At 43.9% G+C, this 25,966-nt stretch overlaps 1 protein-coding gene across 6 annotated transcripts; it reads left to right on the forward strand.

Moving 5' to 3' along the window:
- The first annotated feature begins 22 nt into the window (after positions 1-22).
- On the forward strand, positions 23-25,305 carry ptpn20 (protein tyrosine phosphatase non-receptor type 20). 6 transcript variants are annotated; one of them, XM_047334983.1, is made up of 47 exons: positions 23-346; positions 2,897-3,033; positions 3,251-3,414; positions 4,416-4,481; positions 4,579-4,758; positions 4,898-4,973; positions 5,430-5,510; positions 5,740-5,815; positions 6,085-6,238; positions 6,414-6,485; positions 6,696-6,870; positions 7,061-7,196; positions 7,284-7,422; positions 7,532-7,684; positions 7,902-8,087; positions 8,189-8,351; positions 8,456-8,723; positions 8,822-8,901; positions 9,271-9,348; positions 9,467-9,574; positions 9,682-9,798; positions 9,925-10,133; positions 10,413-10,514; positions 10,899-10,992; positions 11,495-11,580; positions 12,059-12,230; positions 12,705-12,916; positions 13,375-13,473; positions 13,578-14,110; positions 14,702-15,338; positions 15,831-16,001; positions 16,167-16,341; positions 16,433-16,643; positions 16,739-16,776; positions 17,066-17,152; positions 17,954-18,015; positions 18,432-18,593; positions 18,827-18,914; positions 19,108-19,214; positions 19,367-19,449; positions 19,871-20,007; positions 20,102-20,250; positions 20,544-20,634; positions 21,820-22,154; positions 22,235-22,450; positions 22,992-23,054; positions 23,152-25,305. In XM_047334983.1, exons 2-47 carry the CDS (start codon positions 2,910-2,912, stop codon positions 23,260-23,262), a joined length of 7,026 nt encoding a protein of 2,341 aa, XP_047190939.1. In that variant the 5' UTR covers positions 23-346; positions 2,897-2,909; the 3' UTR covers positions 23,263-25,305. The 6 variants fall into 6 exon arrangements, with proteins under 6 accessions (XP_047190939.1, XP_047190938.1, XP_035461828.2 ...); XM_047334982.1 differs by having other exon boundaries at positions 24-346; positions 18,677-18,914; positions 24,556-25,305; XM_035605935.2 differs by having other exon boundaries at positions 35-346; positions 18,677-18,914.
- The last annotated feature ends 661 nt before the right edge of the window (positions 25,306-25,966 follow it).

Raw genomic sequence — 25,966 nt, forward strand, 5'->3', positions numbered from 1 at the left:
GTGAAATCGGCGCAGCTGATCTCAAGCCACCCGCGATCGGCGGCTGTGGCCCGTCGTCGTCAAACCGCGGGGCTCAATCCAATTAAGTGTTTAGAGGCGAGACGCCGAGAATAGCGCCAATTACAGCAAAAAGTTTCAGGACGTCAGCGTGGCGCCGGGGGGCCAGTCGAGCAGACGGACGGGGCACCGTGCACAGCTGATGTCGCCGAGGAGCGGAGCTGCCTTTTCGCGAGGGGACGTCAAAACGGCACTGCCATGATCGCAAGGATTATTTTGGATCCGTGGTGGGAGCGCTGAAGAACACGCGAAGGATCAGACCGCGGACATAGGTAACTCACGGTACCAGGTAGAGTCTGCTTTCTTTTCTCCCGTGGTCCCGTTTGACAGTTTGCCGGATTGAATTGGTGTGTCTGCATGTTGGGAATGCACTTGCTCTGTTAACTGCAGATTTCAAATTGAGAGTATATCCACTCAAGGCACCCACTCGCAGCGGGACAGTCCCAGGATGGTTGTGATGGAATGCACCTTTAAGAGTCATGAGATGAACAGCGCTCTCTTCATGTTCAGGCCTGTGAGGACAAACGGCATCTTCTTGAGAGGTGGTGTTTGTTAGAGGGCTGCCTGTGCTGCACACGTAGAGGCTCTGAACCATAGTAGTCCCATGTCCATATGTACTGTCTTGCTTTGTATTTCAAGGCACACGAACGTGGGAATTTACTGTCACCTTGAAGTGAGAAAGGAGGTTGTAGGACGAGAGACCTGGATCCTGAAGAGGCGGTTGTCCCAAATCCTCAAGAATCCAGCTCAGCCTCCCCGTGTCCGTCTCTCACATCATGTGATGGTTGAATGGATGAGAAACTCGGGTTTGCCTGTAAACTGGACAGTAGGACAAGTTGTCGACTGGGGATTAAAGTCATGACATGTTGTGCACGTTAGTCCAAACATAATGAACGTAAGGAATAGCAGAATAAAGATGCCCCTTCACATATAGTGAGCCGAGGAGAAGATAAACTGCGTGCTCAGTGGCAACTGGTGTGTAAGTGAACATGGCATCAGATTTTTAGATACATGAAAAAATAGATGAAGTGGTAGAGAGGGGCTGGGAGAGGTCAGACTCAGTCTAGCCAATGGACACATCCAAATAAATCTAGCAACACATGGCAGTCTGGTGTCAGTGTGACTGGGAACCAATGAGCAGGATTCGCAACATCACTCCAGTCGCCTTACACCTGCAGACAAACCACTTTGAGAGACTACATCTACTAAAGAGTGAATGGGTGGTATGTGGGATCACCTGGCAGGGTTTCTTTCTTCCCCATTGCTTTCTTCATCATAAAAAACAAACCGGTGTACAGGGATTCAGTGGGGGGATTTTACATTTCTCGCCAATGAATCACTGATTTAAATGGCCTTGTGTAGTATTAGGAGACAAAACAACCTAAGAGGCGTTTTTTGTCCTGCAACACGTTTAATCTTGCAAGGCTTTGCACGCGTTTCACTGGACAATCTGGGTGTCATGAGCCGAGGATAACTTCAGTTTAAGTGAAGGATTTAATTAGGCCTGAAGTAACTAAAGTGATTGGGTTGGTTTGCTTCAGTGGGAGCATGTACCGTCCTCAGTTGGCCGATTGTGAGCAGGGACCTATTGTATTACTGCTCTGAAACATCCAGAGGGGAACAAAACAAAACATGTATCCGGTGGAATAAAAAGCACAAAGGTTGGGTTTCCCAGCCTTCGCCATCCACCAGAAAAAAACAATTTGCTTCGTAATTGTTTGAGAGAACAGAGTTAAACGAATCTATCCGAAAGAAGACTACATGTCAATTTTGACCCAGAGTATTATTTTCATGGTGTAAAACCTCTGTCCAAAGTTGGACTTGCAGTGAAAGATTTCTCAGACTCAAAGTTATTTCTGATGCCTGAGCCTTAACTTCCGTCAGTAGCTGTCTCGATGTTAGTTTTCACTGCAATCTTCCAGAAAAGAAGACAAGTTGTTTTCAAGTCTGAATGGGTGCTTATCTAGATGAAACAATGATCTGCCCAGAGTTACAACAATGTGCAGTCTTTTAGAACGCTGGTGCAATGTGCTCACTCAGAATGCAATGATATGAACCACTTATACGTATTAATTTACCTCCTCTAATATGTTTTAATAGTCAAATAAAAGCTGACTGACTGTCTACTCATCAAATATGAACTCATTATATGATATGCATATTTAGACAACAAAAAAGATCTCAATATGTAATATTGGTAACATTCAAAGGTAGAAAAGGCTCGTCTTTGCTTTTCCGATATCGTAATGGGTCTGTAAGGTCAGATCTCCCCCCACCAACACATTCTCAACTGTATATGGTTGTGGTAACACCCACACAGTATGTGATGACGAGCTAACATGGGATCATGACACAGTTGCTTTGGTGCCAGAAGCACGGCTCCCTCAGAAACACCCTCAGGTCAGATGAAAGCCTATTACGAAAATGGGAGGGGCAGGGGGAACGGTCGGCAGTAAGACTTAACGCACTTCCATAATCTAATCAGCGTCCACGACAGAGAACTGTCTTTTTTTCCGCGAAGTTTCTCAGAACCACGTCTCATAACCGTCTCTGAGGACAAAGTACAGTGACAGTAATAGCAGTGCTTCCCTTGAGAGATGTAAAGACGAAGTGGAGATGTCACAGTGAAGGCGGTGAGAGAAGGATTCAGTGGATAACCCAGCAAAGAATAATGGCTCAATGTAGAGTAGGCCTACACGTATATGTATTGTTTTTTCGTGAGTGATGCAAGACATTCAATCATCTCCAGCCAGAAAAAAACCATATAACCTCTCTTCAGAGTACTACCCTGAAAAAAAGTGATATTTTTGAGTTTGTTTTGTGTGTGTACTCTGTGTAGGAATGTGTGCAGGATGAGCAGCACATTTGTCACATTAGCCGAGGTACTGGAGGCACGAGGGGGACCTCTGCTGGAGGAGGAGGTCTGGTCCCTGCTGCTGGGCACTGCAGAGTCTTTAGTGGATGTCTCCTATAAGGGTAAAGGACTTTCGATAACCCTTTGTATTGCAGGCTCACATGCATCATGTCCTAATGATACCAGCAATGCATTCTGTCCTTTCAATGTAAACGTTCTATAAAAAAACTTACGATATCCTGCAGCACTTCAGTTTCACTCAATGTGACTTTACCGTAAATGTAACGGGCACCATCATTATATATCACGGCCTTCCTACTATTTTTTTTTTTTTTACAGGTCACAACAATATGTGTAGTATCATAAGCCCCACCTCCCTGCTGCTGTCAGCCACTGGTACCTTAGCGTTTAAGAACTGTGGCCTATCAGATAACGTGTCCACCTTCACCGCTCCAGAAATGCTGCAGGGCCGTGCCAGCTCAACCAAACCTGCCATAGAGAGGGTCAGTATCAATATCCTCATATCTGTCCTAAAGGAGCTCACATGAAAACTGATCGCAGACAATCAATCACTGAAGGGCGTCAAGTCCCACTGATTTTTTTTTTGCAGTAACTCTAATCTATGCAGTGACTTGAATTGATTCACATCCTGATGTGTCTTTTTCCTGGAGTGTAAAATCTCAGGATATTGCTAGACTGAGGTGTAATCACACCATCTAGTGGCTGAGCAATGCAATGTCTTCCATGAATTCTGCACTAAATAGCCACATTTATTAGAATTGAGTGGAATTTGTAAATTACAACACATCCTAATTATAAAACCCATTGATGGAGAAAACTGCCATTAAAAGGTGTAGGAAATGTCATCCTCTGTATCATAAAAGATATAGTGTCCTCAACCAATCCATAATTTGCCACTAAAAAAACGCATCACAAATTTTGTTGCCTTTTGCTTAACCGATGGGCCATTTCAAGCCTGTCCAAACAGTAATTGATACAATATATCATATCATGCCAAGGTTATTGTTTTACACATTGAAGACACCCTGTGTAAACTATTGAAAAAAAAATGAGTAACAGACCTTTCCTTTTCATCATAGCTAGATCATTATGTATACTGTACTAGAATATGACTCATCTTCATTTGTTGAATGATATTACATTTTTGATAGCTCTCCAGTTTTTCATTGTACTCCAGTTTGGCCACAAGATGTGTGTCAAGACTGTACATCCAAGATCCCACACTTTACATAGACATTGACCACACACACAGTTTATGTCATTTCTGTTTGTTAATGATAATGATAATAACTTATAGGGATTTATTCACTGTGCAAGGGTTGCATTTAAATTATGTGAGAAAAAATGCATGTATCATGAGGTACACATATATGTAATACATGTACAGTATGTTAATGTGAATCTGGTTTTATTTTATACTTAGCAGGTAAAGTTTCGTTACAGCAACATATCTAGTCCTTAATCAGTCCGTTCTGTTGCACAGGTGCTGGTGTATTCACTGGGTATGACTCTCTACTGGTCAGTTGATTTTCACCTACCTCAAAATCAGGTGGGGAAGCCCTGTCACAACGCTGTACTATTTTATTTTCGTATCATTAGAGTCTCACACCTCAGTTGTAATTATTTCCCACGTCCATTTATCCCAGCCGGTCCAGTTGAGTGACCATCTAAACAGCCTCCTCCTCAGCATGTGTGAGGACCTGGCCCACCGCAGGGTAAACCTCAACTCCATCCTGGAAGCCTGCGAGTCTCAGCATAAAGCCTCCATCCTGCCACCGCCCGCCAAAGTCATCAGACATCTGGTGGAGGAGGTTTTTCATGAATCAGTGAGTCTAGATAACTGCCTGCGGTATGTTCCCTGTCTGCGAGCACTTTGACCTCTGCGTGAGTCAGAATCCGAAGAAGAACCTGTATAATGACAAACATTTAAGAAATGAAAGTAAATAGTTGTTTTGTTTCCTCCAGATGGACCATGGCTCTTTGCCAGACAGTAACGTCCCTTTGAGTGGCAGGAGTCAGATGATCAGAGAGAGGCTTCATGGTGAGTCCAGTACAAATAAGTGTAGTGACCAAACTGAGAATTTCTAGGTTCTGCAATAGGGACAATATTTTCTGTGTAATTTTTGCAGCCTCATTTCTGATTCTGGGATATTTAGCAACATGGAGTTATCCTGTTTTGCTCTATAATTTTATAATAATTTAAATAAACAAATCTGTGAAAATGAAACTCATCTCCGTGAAATAGTTGTAGTCATTGTTTTCTTGACTCAAGGTAGTGTACAGGTCAACAAGATTAAAATCTTAACCCAGCGCAAGCCCAGGATTAGGGTCCTGCGAGAGCCAATAATCAGATACTGAGTGTGGCCGCTACCGGCTAAACCCTGTGCCAGCCTCAGTTCTGTCCGAACATCTCAGCGTCTCGGGGGGGGGGGGGGGCACATGAGACGGACAGGAATCAAACATTGCTGTCATCTTTCTTCTCTCACCTGGTTGACAGGAAAGAGAGGGCCATTTTCAGACTTCAGCGAAGGGAGTCCTGAAGGGAGGAGATACTCAACGGACTCTGACTCAAAGTCAGGTACATATGAGATGCAGAGACGACTGAGGAGAAAGTCACAGAATGGTAGAAAGAGGGCTGGCAAAATAATCTGTCTGACATATCCACTTAACAAAATCCTTAACTTCCACATGGGATATTATTATTGGCTATAAATGCAAAATTTCCAGCAATTCAATTTCTTAAATGTGTGTGTTGCAGCAGTAAGATGCTTATTTGACAAAGCAATCACTCGTATGTGTGTTTTTAGGGAGTTTACCTCAGAGATCTTGGAAACAAAGACCAAGGAGCTCTCCCACACCATTGTACCAATCTTCTTTAGACAGGTATGTACTATATGCACACATCCACACACACCATCACTTCCAGTACTGAAACTAGAAGAGGATTCTTCAGCTTCGCAGCCAATGTCTCTGTGTGTGTGCATGTCAGCAAAAATAAATCCAACCATTTCTCACGTTCCCCCTCCTTCATTGTCTGTTCCGACTTTGAGGGGACATGGCATTGTCTCAGAGTTGGACTTTTCCAGCAGCTTGCACAACTATCCTCCCCCCTCCGTCCTTCGTTACACTTCTCTCTCTCTCTCTCCCCTCAGACTTCCCCGCGGGGTTCGTCACAGGGACAGCAACTGCAGTTGGGTTGGTAGAAGCCCCCACCATGACATCTCTCCCAAAACATCAGGCAGATCGCACAGTCCCTCCATCACCTTCAGCGAGTCCTCACTCAGTCTGAGCCAGAGGAAATCTAAGGTAGGTGTAGGGATTTAAAAAAAAAAAAGTATGTTTTCCTCTGTATCATAGGGATATGCTGGCATACAGTATTTAGGTAAATGAGAATGACAGTGGAGTTTTTTTGTGAGGCATAGAAGTCCCTTGGATGAGTTGCTGCTTAAAAAGTTCACATTATAAACATTCATTTTGTCAGGCTTTGGGCCCCGAGTTCATCAGAATGCCAGATGAACAACAGACTGTTCTCGAGCTTCCAGGATCCATTGTGGTAAATTTACGATTTCTGTTCGCCTCTGATTGGTTTCAATGTAAACTTCTGTTTTTAACACTGGCTAACTTATCTTTTCTTGCATGCCAAACTATGTCTGTTTACATAATTGCATGCACAGTATTTGTATCTTCAGGTGCATGCATGTGAATGTTTGTTGGGTTCTTTTATGTGCATGTGTGTCAGTGTGTTTGTGCGTGTACATCACAGTCCAGAAAGGGCCGTTCATGTGCGTCTCAGAGAGAAGTGACAGTGGTGCTGCCTAACGGACAGTATGTGGTGGTCCGCTGTGACATTAAGTCCAGAGCAAGAGATGTGTTTGACATGGTGGTGGCTCATGCAAACTTGGTGGAACACTTCTACTTTGGTCTTGCCTTCCTAGATGGTAAGGGACATATTACATAAACTAACCTTGACTGCATTCACTTCACATCAAAAAACATTCCAAAAAATGTATTTCATAATATCCATTATCTAAATTGTAATATTATGCCCTCACAACTGTCATGAGCGGTGAAACCCATTATGCCTGATTTGTTGTCGTTTTATGAGGGTCTTTCATTTTCATTCTGCAGATGATGAATATTTCTTTTTGGACCATGAAACAAAAATCTCCAAGGTTGCGCCTGACAGTTGGAAAAAGGGGCAGATATCCTCCTTCTTCGTGTTTCTTCGAGTGAAATTTTTTGTTGATGACATTTCCTTCATTTTGTAAGTACAGTGTTTTACCTACATATTGTAAATTAATTTCTAGAACTGCATAGTTCAAAATCCTAACCCTTTTTTCCTATTCTTCAGGCACAGACTGACGCGTCACCAGTACTACTTACAGCTGCGTAAGGATATCTTGGAGGACAGGCTTTACTGTAATGAGGAGACAGGCTTGTTCTTAGCTGCTCTTGCTCTGCAGGCTGAGTTTGGGGATTACATGTCAGAGGTATCGAGAATAAAAAGGAAAATATACCCACCTTGTATCTTTAAAAACCAGCAGCGTCTCTCGGAGTGTGTCACAGCAGCGAACTCGGTTCTTTTGTGTGTCATTCCAGTTGTATGGTAAGAATTATTACCAGCCAGAGCATTATGTGTCCAAGAGGATGCTGGAGAAGCTTGCCCTGCCCAGTCTCAGGGAAGAGTTGCCAAGACTACATGCAAGTCATGCCCAGATGGTGCCTGACGAGGCAGAAACAGAGTACCTGAAGGTAGACACACACAAAAAACAGATTCCATTATTCCATTACGGATATTTTTTCCACATCTGAACATGCTAAGTTTACGAGGCTGCAGCTACTGCTGTTTGCTTTAAACTTCATCATACTTGTACTGTTATACGTCCTGTAAGTCTAAAGTTTGCAAGAAGAAGTTAAAGCAAATTGTTACAATTTAGATCTGAACACAAATGCCCCATGTGCCCCTAAGATCGCCCAGCAGCTGTCTGAGTATGGGGTTATGTTCCACCGTGTGGGGAGAGAGAAAAGGCCATTGATTGGAGAGTTGGTGTTGGGAGTCTGTGTCAAAGGAATCATCGTATACGAGATGAAGAACCACTTCCGGGCTGTCACCAGGCGCTTCCTCTGGAGGGAAACGGACTCCATAGCCACTGGGGTAAAAATAAGTGGCATTTCAGTCAGATTTAACTTTTTAAAGTTCATTTTGTCATGACGCCTAAAGGGAATGTACGCGATGATTTGTGTCTTGTCTTTCAGCGGCGCAAACTGATTATAGAGTGCGGAGGGCCAAGTGGGAAAAAGCACATTTTTATAACAGAAAGCTCAAAAATAGCACAGTACCTCCTGAACCTCTGCTCGGCACAGCACAAATTTCACAGCGAGATGACATCACGACAACTTAACCACACCATGATACCAGGTGGGAACATTGTGGTGATTGTGTAGATTGATATTGAAATGAGTTCACGAAGGATAAGCGAAGAATTACAAAGAATAACACCGGATTCTCTTCTGTTTCTCCAGATGAAAACCTAGACAAGTACATGTCTGTCTACCGGGGCCGCAACTTGAACCTGAAGCAGATGTCCTGCTCAGAGGGCATGTTGCACCATATCGGTCTGACACCTGGTCAACCAGACTCCCTCTCCAAGTCCTGCGACGACCTGACGGCCAAGCTGGAGGCCCGACTCCGCCAGCAGAGAGAGATGAGGAGGCAGATGAGCAGAGAGCTGAACAAAGAGCCCCCTGAAACAGGAGACCTCAGGGACATGAAGGATCGACAGTGTTGGAGGTAGGAGCCCTTTGGCGATTATGATAACGTTCATATCCTCATATGTGAGAAAAAAAATGGTCGGGATGTGGCTAAATGCAACTTTGCATGTGTTGTAGCACTTCAGAGCCAATTCCCAGAATGATGTCCAGCGTCTCGCTACACAAGCAAGACTCTGACGCCTCTTCCTCTGTACGAGGTGAGTACTTCAACTATTTCAACTCATCTCCTTTCAGAGAACACACAGAAGAGTGTCAGATTAAAGAAACAAATCGTGTGTAAGTGACATGGATGTGATTTTCATACTCAGACCATTTGTTGTCAATTAAGATGGATTCTTTCATTTGTGGCTCATCTTTATATTCAAATTAGTGTAGCATGGTGTGGGGCCTTTCTTTGTGTACAGTAGTTTGCATGTATTTCTCCACGATCTCATTGCATTGCCCTAAAGACATACAGAGTAGGTGATTTGGAAATTCTAAATTACCCATAAGACTGAATGTGTTTGTGACCACAAAAGAAATATATACATAAATGTACAGTGGCCCATTTACCATCTACGTTGCAGTTGATACACCAACCCGGACCCCACCAGAGAGAGAGATAGTCTGTGTGACCCTGAAAAAAGATCCCAAACTGGGCTTTGGTGAGTTCACTAAGCCGGACTTAGCGGTGAACTGTGATGCAAAATGAATGAGCAGAGTGCCACGTATTCTGATTCTTTCACAGGAGACTTTTGTCTTCTCTCTCTGGTCTTGTTTCAGGCTTTGTGATCGTGGGAGAGGACAATACAGGTAAACTTGACCTTGGGATCTTCATTGCCTCCATTGTGCCTGATGGGCCTGCGGACAGAGATGGACGTATCAAACCCGGTGAGGAGCCGCACCTTCAACTGAGAACTGAATACAGACGCTGGCTCATTGTGGTTAAAACATCCACATAAACCAATAACAAAGATTTTGTCTCTTTTTTTTCCCAGGTGGAAGACTCATCTCACTAAACAAGACTAGTTTGGAAGGGGTGACATTCAGTGACGCTGCTGCCATCTTACAGAGCAGCCCTGAAGAGGTGGAGCTCATTGTGTCCCAGCCTAAACGTAAGCTCTGCCCATCTCTTCATGCACAGTCTGACGAGTACAGCCAAAGTGTCAAATCATTGCTATTTAGAGTAGGGATCTTTAATAGAACCTGTCCTTTCTTATCTCCTGGCTGTTTCCTATCAGAGTCTCTGAGGGATCTTAAGAATTCCTTGAGTCAAAGCACCATGGGTTTGGCATTGGAAAAGGGCTTCGGGTCACAGACCACTCTGAGTGGCACAGAGTTCCGTCCTGCCATGGAGGAACTGGAGGATGCAATCACTCTGTCCAACATGGCAACCCCAAAGCAGAGCAGGAGGCTTCACATTCCTGTTGTGAGGATCCATGATGCCCAGGTCAGAACCAGCACTCGGCGAACAACTGTTTGAGATAAGCGACTCTGTTTCCACTGGAGCAAAACAGTCAACATGAGGTCAAAGCTGATAAGTCTTCAACCGGTGCAAGATGTTAAATGGATTAAACGCTCTGATTAATGTGATAAGACTCTTGAGTTCATTCACATGCATCAGAAGTGTCCTGAGCACACTTGCAATCTTCGCCTCATTCATTCCCTTTTGTAAATCTAAATCTTTTTTCTTTTCTTTTCTGTATGCTCTTCCTTTCTCTTTTTTCAGGATGCGTGTTCCAGGTCCCCGTCTATCTTAAGTTTGAAAACTGGCGAGCGGTTTATAGTGGAGCTCAAGAAAAGCAATGGTAGTCTTGGAATCAGTGTTGCCGTGAGTGAAGCGTTTCATCATACAACTTTTACCTCATATTTTCCAACTATCCCTCACTGTAGTAGTTTAGATTTATTTGAATTATGTTTTCCACTCCCCACTGTGACGAGATAAGTAAGAGAAGCTGAAACACTACTTCTTCTTCGTCGTATGTCCCATGCCATGTTGGCAAATTAAAACCGAAGTAATATGTGCCAAGACCAGAGTGACAATGTTTCCTTGTGTTGCATCAGCTCAGCCAAACCGATTTACAGGACTAAATGGGAAAGGCCAATCGGTAACAAGTTAGGAAGTCATTTGGATCCCTGCAATTTAAGTCGGCTTTGTTGAGGTTATTTTAGGCCAATGGTGACAGTGACAATTGTTTATCTTTCTTGCCAAAAGGGAGGTATTAACACCAATGTGCGATACGGTGGCATCTACATCAAGACTCTGGTGCTAGGAGGCGCTGCAGAGCAGGACGGGCGCATTCAGATCGGTAATTTGATTTTGATTTGTCATCTCAATATGTGATCAGGCGGCTGACCCTGTTTGCTGATGACAACATTTTGAAATATACGATAAGTTCTTCACAGACATTAGCCATTGAATAACTTAATATGGATTGAGGAATGGTGTCTGTTCCTTGTAAAATGAAAGATATAAAACTTGTAAAGGAGAAGCCAAGCTGTCCTTTTTTATTATATTAGTGGCATTTTTTGTAAAAAAAAATAAAAATGTTTTAATTATTAATGTAATTGGTATACATGTGTTTCAGCAGAGAATTGTGATGTGTCTGTGTTTGCTTGGTTCATGCTTCAGTGAGCAGGAACGACTTTTGGATTTGTTGACGTGCCCGTTAACCATACACACACGCACGCACGCACACACACAAACACACACACACACACACACACACACACACACACACATACATACATAAAACGTTTATGTATTGATGTTGCTAATGATGATGAGATTTGTGTATGTGCATATGACAGGTGACAGACTGCTGGAGGTTGACGGGTCTAACCTGAGGGGCGTGACTCACCACCAAGCTGTCGAGTGCCTGAAGAGGACTGGGGAGGTACACACACAAGCATGCACACACACACACACACACACACACACACTCACAAGCACGCACACACACACGGCCGCTAACACGGTTAAATGAAAACAATACTACATTTTGTTGCTCTTGTGGTTAAGGTTATCATTGTTATCAGAACAATGTGACTAATAAATGCTTTAAACCAATTATGTAATGCTGTTTATGAAAAACAGAGAAGTATTCTGACATTTTTACCTCAGGTTCAGGTCCTGGTTCACATCCTCGGTAAATATAGATTTTCTTCAACCAAGAATCAGTTCTTCAATGAGCTTACTCAAGTAGTTTCAGTTCCTCAGCTACTGTATATTTCTAAGTCTTATTTTACATAAAGGGGTAAGCGACCAGAGAAACCTCATATGCAGTTGTTTTTGGAATATAATGAACATATAAAGTGTGTGTGCGTGCGCGTGTGTGCGTGTGTGTGTGTTTGGCGCGCGTTTGTTCCCCATAGGTGGTGAACCTGCTGTTGGACAGGGAGCCCATGGTAATCTTGGAGCCCAGAACTGACTCACCCTGCCCCCCATTAGCCCACAGTCAGTCACACATACAGCCCCCCAGGACTGAGGTCTCCATGGAAACGACCTTGAGTGGTCGCGCCAAGGACTACAGCTTTGTGACTGATGGTGAGAGGGGAGATGAAGGGGCAGAGACGGTCACAAAAAAAGAAAAAGAAAAGATAGACAGCAGCATACACACACACTCACACACACATAGCCCAGAGGTGACTGTGAGTCATCTGACAGCTACATTGTGGTTGCTGTCAGAGTCATCCAGGGCTGACGACGCCTTCGTCCCCGAGACAGCATGTGCCGAAACCTTTAAGCTGCCTGTTCAGCTTAGTTAAAGGGATAGTTCCTTATCTCTGCACAGCCTTAATTTCTATCCTGGCAATTATACAAAGAAAATGTGAGGCAATGCATATTTCTGCATAAATATTTACTATTCATGAGAGGAGATGCGTTGTCCTTTGAATAAATCTCAACTTTTTTTTTTCACCACATTATGCCAAATCAGAACTCATCTCACATTACAGATTAATGATTACACAACAGACATTAATTCCCCCAAGTTTCCCCACCGTCTTTCGCCTTTCCTAGAAAACACACATGAAGTTGTGCTAAGGAAGAGTTTGTCCGGACTCGGCTTCAGCTTTAACATCTCACAGCTGCATTCGGCGCAAGACCGCGGCAGCGTGGTGCGCATCAAGCGCCTGTTCCCGGGTCAGCCGGCGCTAGAGAGTGGCCTGCTGCGAGAAGGAGACGTCATCCTGTCTGTCAACAGAGAGTCAGTGAAGGACCTCTCTTACCAGGTAGGGTCTTAAAATGATTATTAATCCTTACATATTTATACCAGTGAATTTCCGCATTTATAACCCACACACACATTTTTACAACATGGACACAAAAAGTGGTTAAAAAGAAAAAAAGGAAAAAGCCATATACTGGTTAACAAGCAGTTTACCACAACCTTAAAGGTGTTATGGCTGCACAGTAGGTGATTTCATCTGTGGATGGATAATCATGTAAGGGCTGCGAATGTTTGAGCAGCAGTTTGGCCCTGCCGTTTCTAAAGGCCGTGGCCATGTTATTTAGTTCACTAATCTTTTAATCTCATAGTACTGGAAATAGCAAGCTGGTTGTGTCATAGCATTTGATGTGTCATTTAATCTTTTGTGTACTGCCAAGGAGTTACAGTGGCACTTACACAGGAGCATTTAAACGCACAACAATTAAATCGATATTTTGAGTCCGTTTTGTGTTGTTTCAGAGGGTTTTGTTCCTACTACGTGGAGCTCCGTCTGAAGTTCATCTGCTGATTTGCCGCCCAGGTCCTGGAGTACTATATGATTTAGATGATAACACACTGGTGAGCGCACATGCACACAAGTGCAAATACCTACTGAATATGTATAAAACACACACACACAAAAATCCCAGACACATTGTCTGACCTCCTGTCTGACTCTGTAGATTACTGCAGCCAAGCGTGAGTTTCGATCCCAGTCTCTGGACATCCGACTAGGAGAGGACTACAGCCAGCTCCTGAGGTTTCAGTATGAGGTCAACATAACGGCCCAAAAGCAAGCCGCCAACCAGGAGGAAGATCTGACCAACACAGCAGAGATTAACCCGGAACCCCCTGCAGCTCCAGCACTCCTGGAAAGCCAGGAGAGTCCGAACGGCGGAGTGCCGGTCAACCAAACTCCTCCACCACCTCCCCGCTCACCCCCGTCACCGACGTCACCCACATCACCTCCATCACCAGTCTCGCCGGCGTCACCTGTCTCACCGGCATCACCCACATCACCTGCATCACACACCTATGGCTCTCCGCCAGCTCCAGCTGAGTCTCAATCAATCCTGAGGAATCCAGAGGAGCAACAGGAAGTAGAGGCCAAGGAGAAGGAAAAGGACGTGGAAGAGGAGGTTGCAACGACATCGAGTTCAACTGTGATACTTATGGATGTCTGTCCCAAGACCGCTTCAAACGCTGTATATGCCAGGTAATGTATCATATGTACAAACACTAAACACTCATATGAAGAAAAACAAATACATGTTCTTACCTTAAACCATAACAATGTTTTTATCAACTATTATAACCTGGATCAAAATGCTCAATGTCCAGTCATATTTTTCGGGGTCTGTAGTTTTTCCATAATTTATAAATAAATGAAGTTTATGAAGAAATGATGATGATTATAATTTGTATTTAAATTGTGTATTTAAAAAGCCTAAGGGAAGAAGGGATTATTGAATTTGAGGAAATAATTATATTTCCTTCCTTCTTCATTCAGATGATGAATTTCTGTAGATAATTTTATGGTATTGCAAAAATGATGCTTTTAAATTTTACTTTCCGTCATTTTATTTACTTATATATCAGTCAATCAAATTCTCTCACACCTGATTAAATATCAATAGTTTACGTAACGTTATGTCTTTAATGTAAAGACAACGTGAAACCTAAAAATGTCTGAGCAGTGATTGGAGTTGTGCGTGGGTTCATCATTTATTGTTTTAAATATACATTTAGAAAATATTATTCTCAGTACACTATAGTATGTATGTAAGTACTGTTTGTTTATCTGCAGTGGGGTCAGAGAGGATGCAGATGGGAGTGTGACCTACTGCCTCATGGGAAATGGGCTAACTATCATGGCAGATGAAGAGTACCTGACCATCAGCTCTACCATGGAGCCTGCTCACAGCTTCCCCTCCAGTCTGGCCACTCACACCCCAACAACCACCCTCGCGGCCCCTGGCTCTCAAACCTCCAACAGTTCCTGTAGTTTCAGCTCTCAGAATCCAGACCTCGGCCCGCATGTCCCAGCTACCACCATCTCGCCCCTCAGCCTCTCGTCTGACACCCTGACCACCTGCTCCCTGGCCCATCCATCCCAGCCGCTCACGACTCAGCCACCGAAAGCCAAACATCACCCGATCCAGCAGGGGCGTCTTCCAAGTCACTACAAAGCCTTTTCTGAGAGCAGCCGGCCTGTGGGGCCTCCGCCTCAACCTCCTGCTCCACCGCTGACCCCTATCACGGCCCAGATCATCTCTTCTGTTCCGCCCTGTGTCAGTCCGCCTGCCCCGATGCTGCAACCAACAGTGCTACCCACTCCTGTCCAGAGCCATACACAGCTGAGGGAAGAGCCAGAGAAGAAAAAAAGGGAATACAAGGACGATGATGAGGAGGATGACGAGGAAGAGGCAGAGAGTCGCAGAAAGGCAAGTTACTGACATTTCTTGCTCTTTTTCAACCTTGCTGAGAAATGCTATAGACCTGTTTTTTTTCCCAATGTTAGTTTGTTAGAAGAATGAAGTGTGGTCATGACTAATGTTTTGTCTTTGGGTCCAGGAAACTGGCAAAAATACAATTAGAGATAGATGTCAAATCAAAGGGTTATATTTTTAAAGCAGCTTTGGGGAAAATGTAATTTTTAAGAACATTTGATGTATGTTCATTTTTAATTTGGATGTCCCCATATATCAGGTTAGTATTATTGGTTTTTCAATATAATAAAAATTGTTCTCATTATATCAGCAAAGTAAAAGATCGGTCTACTTAACGACAAATCTTACAGATACATGTTCACAGATACATTGGTCTACTTTTTTAATTCACTATGTTATAGTAATTTAAAGACATGTTTTTGTTGCATTGTTTTTTTAAATCTGTTAAATACATATGTTGTTTTTTTTCTTTTTCATGGCCATCAGGGATTGGTAAAGGAGTTTGAACTGACAGTGGTTCTTACCAAGTCCCGGAGTGGAAGCTTTGGGTTCACCATCACGCGCAGCAAGCTGGACAACTGCTACTACATACAGGAGATATTGGACAACCCTGCCAAGGCAGATGGACGACTCAGGGCCGGCGACAGACTCGTCACTGTACGTGTAAACACACACACACACACACACACACACACACACACACACACACACACACATTCATTCATAACATTTCTGCACATTAAAAAAACATTCTTGTGTCGTGAGCTGTATGTGCTTGACTAGTTGACCGTGAGCAATTCCCTTCCTGTCATTTGTTTCCAGGTGAACAGGCATGATGTCACCAGTGTGGCAGACGATGTTGCCATGACGATTCTCAGGTCATCTCCAAGAAGACTGAGCATGACCCTTGGGAGGGCGGTTTCCAACCTGGTGGCCCCACCGTCCTGCGACAGCCTGCCTGATATTGTTCTGTACAAGACACCTTCAGGGCAACTCGGTAGGACACTCTACGTGCTTTCTCACAAAACATCATGGCTGCTCCTCCCTGTCATTTGTACTGAATTGCATCTATGTGTGTCACTCCCAAGGTATAAAGCTAACAGGGGGCATTGGCAGCAAATGGCAGGGCATCTACTGTCTGGAGGTGGTGCAAGGCTCCCCAGCCAGCGAGGAGGGGAGCGTCCAACCCAATGACAAGATCCTCTACATCTGCGGCAGGTGCACCCTGGGCATGACGCTAGAGGATGCAGTCAAAGCCTGTGAGATCGCCCCTCGTAAAGTCAAACTTAAAATCCTCAGGTGTGTGCCCTTCATTGGCCCGAGAGATCGAAGCTGAAGTATGTGCTGTATGTGTTTAGTTCTTTGAATGACTCCATTGTTTGTATCTGTCACAGAGAGGACCAGCCAGTGACCCCCAAGGCTAAGTGGAACGGTAAGGCCTTGAAGGATGTACGGTTTTGCCTGCTTGTCTTAACCCCAGGACTCCTAAACAGGAGAATGTGGTTGTGATATGCACTGATGGGTCACCTAGAAACCAGATATGTTTGTGCTCAACTAAACAATGATAATTGAAGTTCAATCATTACCAGAAAGCATCAGAGTTCTGGGAAGACCGATATTTACATGTCTGTACATTTTTCTCGAATGCAGGCCGTGTAATGCAAAGGAACTGTTTCCCCTGTACAACCAATGGTTGCGCTAAAGACGTGTTTCTTTTGTAGGCCTGTTTGACTGGAAAAAGGAAAGGAAGTCCTTTGCTCGTTTTGAAGAGCCCGTCTCCCCAGAGAGAGACTCACCCACCGAAGAGGGTGAGTTTGTTTTCTGTTTCTCTCTCTCTCCTCCAAACTCTCTCCATCAGTATGTACTATCAGTAGCATAACTGTCCCCCCTCTGTCTTTTGCATGTTGTCCTTTTGTCTGTGTGAGGCCTGAGCTCGGTGCTGAAAGACGGTTCTCTTTGCAGCTGTGTGTGTGTGTGTGTGTGTGTGTGTGTGTGTGTGTGTGTGTGGGGGGGGGGTGAGTGGGTGGGTGGGTGTGTGTGTGTGTGTGTGTGTGTGTGTGTGTGTGTGTGTGAGAGAGATGAATGCTGACAGACAGATCCTGGGCTCTCACAGCAGGATTAATAATTACCAAGCCACTGGCCCTCCACTGGTGTATTGGACTGCACAGCAGAAGGCGTCATACACACACACACACACACACACACACACACACACACACACACACACACACACACACACACACACACACACAGACAGACAGTCAGTGGTCTATAGGGCAGGTAGCTCAGTTGCCTGGTGACAGTGAATGCAGCAGTAAGGGACAGGGGAGAGGGTCACTTTGAAAAGACATCGTTGTTCACATGTCATACAAGAGACGCACCTATCAACACGTCTTTCAAAATGGCCGAAGAGGTGGGAGGTTGGTGTGTGTTGTGTCTGTTTCAGAAATTTCCTTGACTGCAAATGGATGCATGGATGGAGGCAGGCACCGAAGAGAATATCAATTGTTTTATTAGGCCCGAACTCCAGGCGTCTTCCCCTCATTTATCAATGACATCACTTTTACTACCTTAATCATTGATAACTCTTCTGTTGTTTTCTTTTTCAGATGAGGCTTTGTGTAGGACTGCCGGTAAATTCAGATGTCTCTCTCTCAGCCAAGAACAGGACGTAAGTTTCTGAACATATTATAATTATATTTCTCACATTTCATCATTTGTGTTGTCTCTTGCCAGATCTAGCTACTCTTTTTTTCTTTGACTGCACATCTTTTGAACTGTCTGTTGAAACACACACTGTAACATGAGACTACTGTGTGTCAATCTGCGAACGCATGCAATGCTGGGGCGGTGGGGTCACTGTGTTCATGTGTGTGTGTGTGTGTGTGTGTGTTTGTGTCTGTCAGGCTTTCTTCACACGTGATTTTCTTTTTTTTTGTGACGTAATGGTATTTTTTTCTGAAAAACATAAGTTACCCCTGCACTGGAATCAAACTGACCGAAACTGAGTCACTTTTCCCTGCCGCTGAATCCTCCAAATTCTTGTTTTCGCTCTCTTTTTTCCTCTGGTTTTCTTTGTCCCTACAGAGTTGCATCATGCAAGTGGAGTTCACGAAACCAGACGGAGGAGGCCTTGGTTTTGCTTTGGTTGGAGGGACCAATGGGAGCATGCTCAGAGTGAAGGAAATTTGCTCGGGTGGAGTGGCTGAGCAGGACGGCCGGCTGAGAGTGGGAGACATTGTATTAGAGGTAACGACCCATCATACCTCCTGACTGTTTTGAAAGCCCTGTTGTTTTGGGAATAACCCTGATCCTCACTGGGTATATTCCAGGTGAACGGTGTGATTGTTTCGGGCCTGAGCCACAGCAAAGTGGTGGATATCCTGCGTAAAGCTGAGGGCACTGTGCAACTCACCATCTGCAGAGACATCCTGCCCCTGAGCTACTCCGAATCACCCACTCTGCTCAACATGTCCTCACAGACTGAAGCTATTGTAGCCGAGCCACCGGCCCCCGATACCCGCTCCTCACCTGACGACATGCTGAATAGGCCAGTTGAGCATCCGCCTGGTATGAACTCCTGTCTTTGCTATTATCATGAATTTGTAGAAAGTGGATGCGGAATACAAAGCTGTGGAAAATTAAACCCAGAATACTTTATTATGAAGACAATGCTAGACAAAGTTCTGATGGACAACAAATTTTTTGACCTGATAAATTTGTATCTTACCATATATACTGTGTTTTTGAATTGCTGTTTCAGAGGCGACTCCAGACCCCGTGGTCAAAGAAACGGGTGTTATCCTAACGTCGCCACCTCCTCCGCCACGCCGACTGACTATCGTAACGGACGAGACCGAAATCATACAGGTAACATGCACAATAACAAGCGCACACATACACAAATACGTGAATAATGAATTGTTTTAAATTCAATCATACCCCTCCTTTCCTCTTTACTGTCATCTACTACTAACATCTTCCTGTCTGTTGCCTCCTCTGGCTGCCTGTCTGTGGAGCAGGAGAGCTGTAACAGCACCCCCTCTCATCAAGCTTGCTGCCCGTCCCTCAATGTCACTGACATGTTGCATGGAGCTTCCGACAGGTAGAAACCTCCCAAACTACTCTTCTACTTATCTTTCTCTCCTGTCCCTCCTTCTCCATGCCCCTCGCCCTCCTGCTTCTCCTTTGGTTCTGGTTTGCTGGAGTTACACTCTGGACCACTTGGAGGCAGCAGAGAGCAATGAATAAAACACCCCCTTGGATAAACACTGTTGCTAATGGCCTGAGAACCCTAATGAGACCAAAAAAAATTGTGTGACAGTTAGGAAGTATAATAGTACCATTGTCTGTAGCCTAAAAGCAAAAAAGTATTAAGAAGTAAAAAGATATTTTAGCATCTTGTCTATACTGTATTTTAGGTGGAAAAGACGCAGGGAAAGGAAACTCAGCCTTGCATGATTTCATCCCCTCCTACCGAAGAGTAAAAATGGTCTGGTCTCACCCCTGCCCCCTGACTCCCCCAGGAAACAAATTGTGACCAAACTTTTGGACCAGTCCTGCAAAGACATCCGGAAAATCCAGTCAGACGGCTGGAGCAGCGAAGAAGAAGATGATGATGTATTTGGCGCCACCGAACAGGAAATGACATCACCCCACACAGGTGTCTATCCCTCTACTCTAATGTGCTAATGTGTTTTAGTCAAATTACATACAAGCCACCATCACCCTCCTCTTTTCCTCTTTCTTACCCTCAGGCCCACCAATAGTGTCGGAGGACGAGCTGGCCAGCTTAGCTCTCATCAGCCCCGCTCGGACCAGCCAGGATTCAGGGTGCAGGGTCAAAGCTCTCATCCAGATTCTGCAGCATCAAGTGGACGAGCAGGAACTGGTCAAAGAGTTCATGGTGCGTCTGTGTTCTGGACAAAAGAATCTCATTCATTTCATGAAAAATGAAATTTCACCCTTAACAAAGGGTGAAATTTCACATTACATTACAAACCGACAAATATGCCGTTTAACTGCTTCCCAAATCCCAAAAGACCTATACAGAATTATTATCTATATTGCATTGTAGTGAAAATACTCAGTCATTATTAAGACATGTTGGTTGCGGGATGTTCTAATGGACAGAAACACTGTGATTCAGTTGTACTAATTTGAGGGATTACTCTGTATAGTAACATTATGCATTTTCAGGCTCTGGAACATCTGAAGCCCTCTGACAACTGTCTGGTGGGAAAAGCCCCCGAGAACCGGGACAAAAATCGCTACAGAGACATCCTACCCTGTAAGTCTGAAAGAGAATCTTACCTTTTGCTTTTTCTATTTATTCAAACCCACGTGCTTTGTTCCTTCGTCTTCTTTTGGAGGTTGTTTAGTTGTTGGACTTGAGCTTGTAAAAGCTGGATACACACAAACTTGACATTTATTAGAGAGACTTTTGTTAGCATTTTGCTTAGATGCTCAGTTCAAGTTGACTTTAAGGCCTTTACTGAAGGTAGTGGAGATACTTTCTGCGCAGCAAATCATTTCCCACATTAGTATCGATATTTCACTGTAGCAGCACTTAAATTTTGCGTGGAGTCAGCCAAGAATGGGATGATGAAGTAGTTGCTATTTGTTTCCAACCTTGTAATTATCTGGGATTTATACTTTTTGATAAATAAAGCAGGAGAAAATTATATTACAAGCTGTGTTATCATTATAAATTCTAGGGGAATAAATACAGAGAGACAGGATGAAAGTGGAAAAACTCCACTAGGTGTGTATGTCCTTAAACATACACACGTTGTATTTAATCCTTAAAAGTTTTTCTCTCAAACATTTAGTACTGGGGATGTTCTACAGCTGGGAAATACACAGATATGCGCACAAAATCTGGGTTGAAAAGAGTCAGATACTAGATGATTGAGCGTGATGAAGAGGATAGTGACCCCCAGTGGAAGACCATCACACCTCGCCTCACGCCTTATTGCCTGCTGCCTGTTACAAATGCTGTCTGTGCAAGTGGTCCATAAAAAAAAGAACTTGGTCTGTACCGATCCATTGCTTGTAGCCTATAACTATCTGATTTTGAAAGCCAGGTTTCCAGTCTCCGGATATTTTTTGACCTCACAAGTAGGAGGTGAGGGAGTAACCTAAAAAAACATTCCTAACTGCCTTCGCTCTATCACCCCTCTCATCACCAACAAACTTCTTCACAGCGCTGGTTTGTTGAACCTAATTCCAGACGTCGGAGCTGTTTACTTGGCTCTATTTACTGTACTCTTAGATTATGTGCTTTAGGCAAAAAAAAACAAGGTAGCAGTGTTTGTTGTTTATGATCGAGAAATCAATGGATTTACCAAACATCGAGAACATGTAAGGAATGTCTGTGGTTCTTTTTGGAGGGGAGAATGCTGATGGAGGTGCAGTTTGTTCCGACGATGAATCCGTGCAGTGATGCATGAAGGGTATTTTCTCCTCTCCGTAGATGACAAGACACGTGTTGCCATTGGAGAGAACCAGGACTATATCAACGCCAGCTACATCCGCATGCAATTTGGTGACGAAGAGTTCTTCTACATCTCCTGCCAGGGCCCGCTGCCTTCCACAGTTTCAGCCTTTTGGCAGATGATCTGGGAGAACAAATCAGACGTCATTGCCATGATGACCCAGGAGGTGGAACGGGGAAGGATCAAGTGTCACAAGTACTGGCCAGAGAAGCTGGGCATGCCCCTGGACACCGGCAGGTACCAGATCCACCTGGAGAACCAACAGCACCTGGATTACTTCCACATTAAGGTCATCCGAATGGTGGAGATGGAGGTAAGAGAGGAGCGCCTGCCTGTCTGGTCACTGACTTTGCTGCAATGTTTTTCTTTACTCTCAACTCATTCTCATTCCAGACCAACGAGACACATTCCGTCCGTCACCTGAAGTTCACACACTGGCCAGACCATGGCGTGCCGCACTGCTCCGAGCAGCTGGTTCGCTTCCTCCGCTACCTGAGGGCAGTGCACCACAAGGGGCCAGTGACCGCTCACTGCAGCGCCGGCATCGGACGCACAGGAGTTCTCATCTGCACTGACATCATCCTCAGTCTCATTGAGAAGGATTTACCTGTGAGTAGAAGACAGTTTGAACGGTTAAGTTGGCAATGACTTTAGAGATCTCCTGATATCTTAAAACTAATGACATTGTCATTTTATGTTAAAGGGGCAGTAGGCCTAAGCGATTTGTTGTTGTTGATTTTTTCGACTGCACTACTCAGGTACGGGAGACCAACACGCTAACCACGAGGTTAAGACCCCTGAGTCATAGCATGTGGTGCCGCCCACACCATTTTAAATTTGATTTCAATATACAGAGCCAGGGCTGAGCCGATTTTTTTCAGCGCAAAGAACCGACAGCTAGTGTACCGTGAGGAAATATTCACGGAATTTTACAAAAAATGTATTGGATTAAAATCACTTACTGCCCCTTTAAGTATTAAATTCCAACTGATATCATGCTAACACATTATACTAACATGGTGAACGTCACTGTTAGCATTTTTGCATCTTTGTTCCTTGAATAAATGTCTGCTCAATGTATTGTTGATATTATTAGAAATAAACCCCACCCTATAGTTGTGCCTAACAAACCTACTTTCTCTGTCTTCAGATCAATGTGAGCGACATTGTGAAGGAGATGAGACTTCAGCGGCATGGAATGATTCAAACCAAGGTCAGTGCCAAAGTTCAAAGTTCAAGCTTCTTAAAAAAAAACAACAACAGGCAGTTGCCAAAAAGCTAGACGTCGCCTATTGTCTCTCTCATTTCAGGAACAATACCTCTTCTGCTACAAAGTCTGGTTGGAGGTTTTACAGGGCATTTTACAGCTTCACAGCAACCAATGGCAACCCGATAGTCCCCGAGACCACAAACTAGTTTGAATGTTTCCACTTTCACTCCACCTGCCTGTAAAGCTCAGGCTGTATTTGTGTAACCTTGTTCGGTCCATCACGCCACAGACTGGTGGTAACTTTTCTTTGGCTGTTAGTTAGTTTAGTTAGTTAGCACAAATATGAAACCTGTAATTCTCTGTTTTGATACTTTGTGTTGAGGCCTCTTGGTTAGTTACAATGACTTCAACTTTAATCGTTTTGTTCTTACATGTGCTCTCGGTGCTGTGGTTAAGTCAGTTAAATTTAGATCACTGAGGTTGTGTTGCCTTTTCAGGCTTAGTGATTTGCCTTCTGTCTCTAGCATTTTCTTTTTTTGTTTGTGTGTGGGTGTCACTATTTGAATGTAACCCATTTAATTTTCTCCAAACCCTTTAATTTGCATTTTGCATTTTATTTTTCACAGTCATATTGCATGGAATAATAATAAAAAAAAGATAATGTCCACATCTTTTAACTGGCAGTAGTGTCACTAATGTCATCAAAGTGCACAAGTGTAAGATCATTGTACCAAAGTTGGTGTCTTTTTGAAACCTCAATGAGTAGCATTTGATTAAGCATTGTGTTATCATTTCATTAAGTGCATTACTTACCCTGGCGAAAAGGGCATTAGCGAAAGAACAAATATTGATTCCTCAGTTAATCATGTAAGGTAATGAAAAGAATCAAGTGCCTTGGAATGACTCACTCAATTGCTCCACACTGACCCGAAGCCACTTGTCACAAGCGGTCGGGGACAGAGAGCAAGGAACTGATTTTGCGAGCAACCGACGGTGGCTAGACTGAACGTGCAGCTTTCGGTTTGTGGTTTGGGGTGGAGTTTTGTCGATCCAAACCAGAGGAGGGTTACATCTCACCTTTTAGTTAGTTAGAGTGTAACTTTGAATCAACGTGAAGTTTGCCTGTCAATCTTTTTTGTTTGTTTGTGGGCCCATTTTATACAAAACAGTATCACAATTAAAGTCTCACTCCCAACTTGCACACCCTAATACATATAAAGAATCATTCAGTGTAACAAATCTTTTGGGGGACGAATTAATGCATTTTCAATTCACTCTTTTTTCTAAAATTTGGACGGGGCATAAACACTAAGCAGTCAGATTTATTTTTGTTTTTGTAAAATGTGCAAGAATGATTTAAATGTAAATTAAATAATGAGTTGCTCAGGCTTTTAAGTGTGATCTGTTACGTGACAACATCCTTTATCTGTATTCCATAGCTATTTTAATACAAAAATGCAAAAAATATCACAAGGTTTACAAACTGTCCATTTTTCCACTTTAGAGCAACAGAGCTGCATCTCTCCAAGTCACAGATCAAAGATGATTTTTGGCTGCTGGTTTGAACCTCAACCTTTTGGATGTAATCTGCTTGTAAGCTTTGTTCTTTTGGCTGCTATAACGCACACACGCACACACCAGCTCTCCTATTGCATGTAGACTCTTTAAATAGAGAGGTCTGAGTCTGGAGTTTGACTGCTGAATGACTTGAACATGATCAAAAATTTGGAATGTAACGAAGCAATACTCTCCACGACGAGGGGGAGATCAGAATGTCGACCTCTTACCCAATAACACCTTCCAGACTGTTTGGAGCATGTTGGTAAGACATTTGAAGCGCAGTACCTTTGGACGGCCACGCAGGGCCATCAGCCTCTGTGCCGTGTATGCATCTTTTCACTCAATGCTGGTCGGCTAGTTTCCAGCGATAGGTAAACCGTCTGTTACCTGCAAGCTCATGTTCTCCTTGAGATCGCTGTTGCTGTTTTCTCCCTCGGATCTTGGAAAATGATTATTGTTTAGAAGAAAACAAAAAAAACAAATGAAAGCACATTTTGCATACATCTGTGAAAATGCACCTTGTACAGTCAAGCAAGTGCTTATGCAGTAGCATTGTGAAATGTAATATCCCTTAATTGCACAACTGCTTATTTACGCTCAATTAATATCTTGTCACTGTACCAGCCACTATGTAACCGATGACTGAGAACAATGTAATACCTCTCTCTTTAATTAAAAACTATTCTGAAACTTGTTTGTGTGTTGTACAGCACATTTGCCCCCTGACTCGGAGCACTACATAACTCAACTTGAACAACGGAACAAGAGCAGCAGAGTGGGTTTTCCCTGACGGCACACACAGAACAGAGAGCCGGAGGCGGCCCTAAATCTAATTCCACTGAGTCCCCCTCTCCACTTTTACTGCAGGGTATACTCCCTCTCGGGTTTTACTGCAGGGTAAATAAGCTGGTCTCACAGGGGTCTTTGTGACAGCATGGAAACCCCTGGAAACACACTGCACGCTCCGCACACATACACACACGGAGCAGATTTACTCCCTCACTTTCTCTTTACGTTTCCCTCTGTCTCTCTCTCTGTCTTTGTATATGTACTCCCACTGCCCTTGTGCACTATCTCTGCAACAGCCCCAGTCTCTCTCTCTCACACACACACACACACACACACACACACACACACACACAAACTGCACAGCCAACCTCCTCCCTCCCCTTGCTCCCTTAACTCAGACCTTGTTATTGCTGTAAGTTATGGCAGGAGCGACAGCAACTTGGTGATTCAAGGCCCATTCCCATCCACAGTAGTATCCATTTATTAAACAGTTGTCCTTTCAATTTCAGACCTCAAGACAAGGGAAGAATTACGGACCGGCTCACTGACTCAAACGTGATATTTAA

The sequence above is a fragment of the Scophthalmus maximus genome, chromosome 10, assembly GCF_022379125.1.
Source record: "Scophthalmus maximus strain ysfricsl-2021 chromosome 10, ASM2237912v1, whole genome shotgun sequence".
NCBI classification, from domain to species: Eukaryota; Metazoa; Chordata; class Actinopteri; order Pleuronectiformes; family Scophthalmidae; genus Scophthalmus; species Scophthalmus maximus.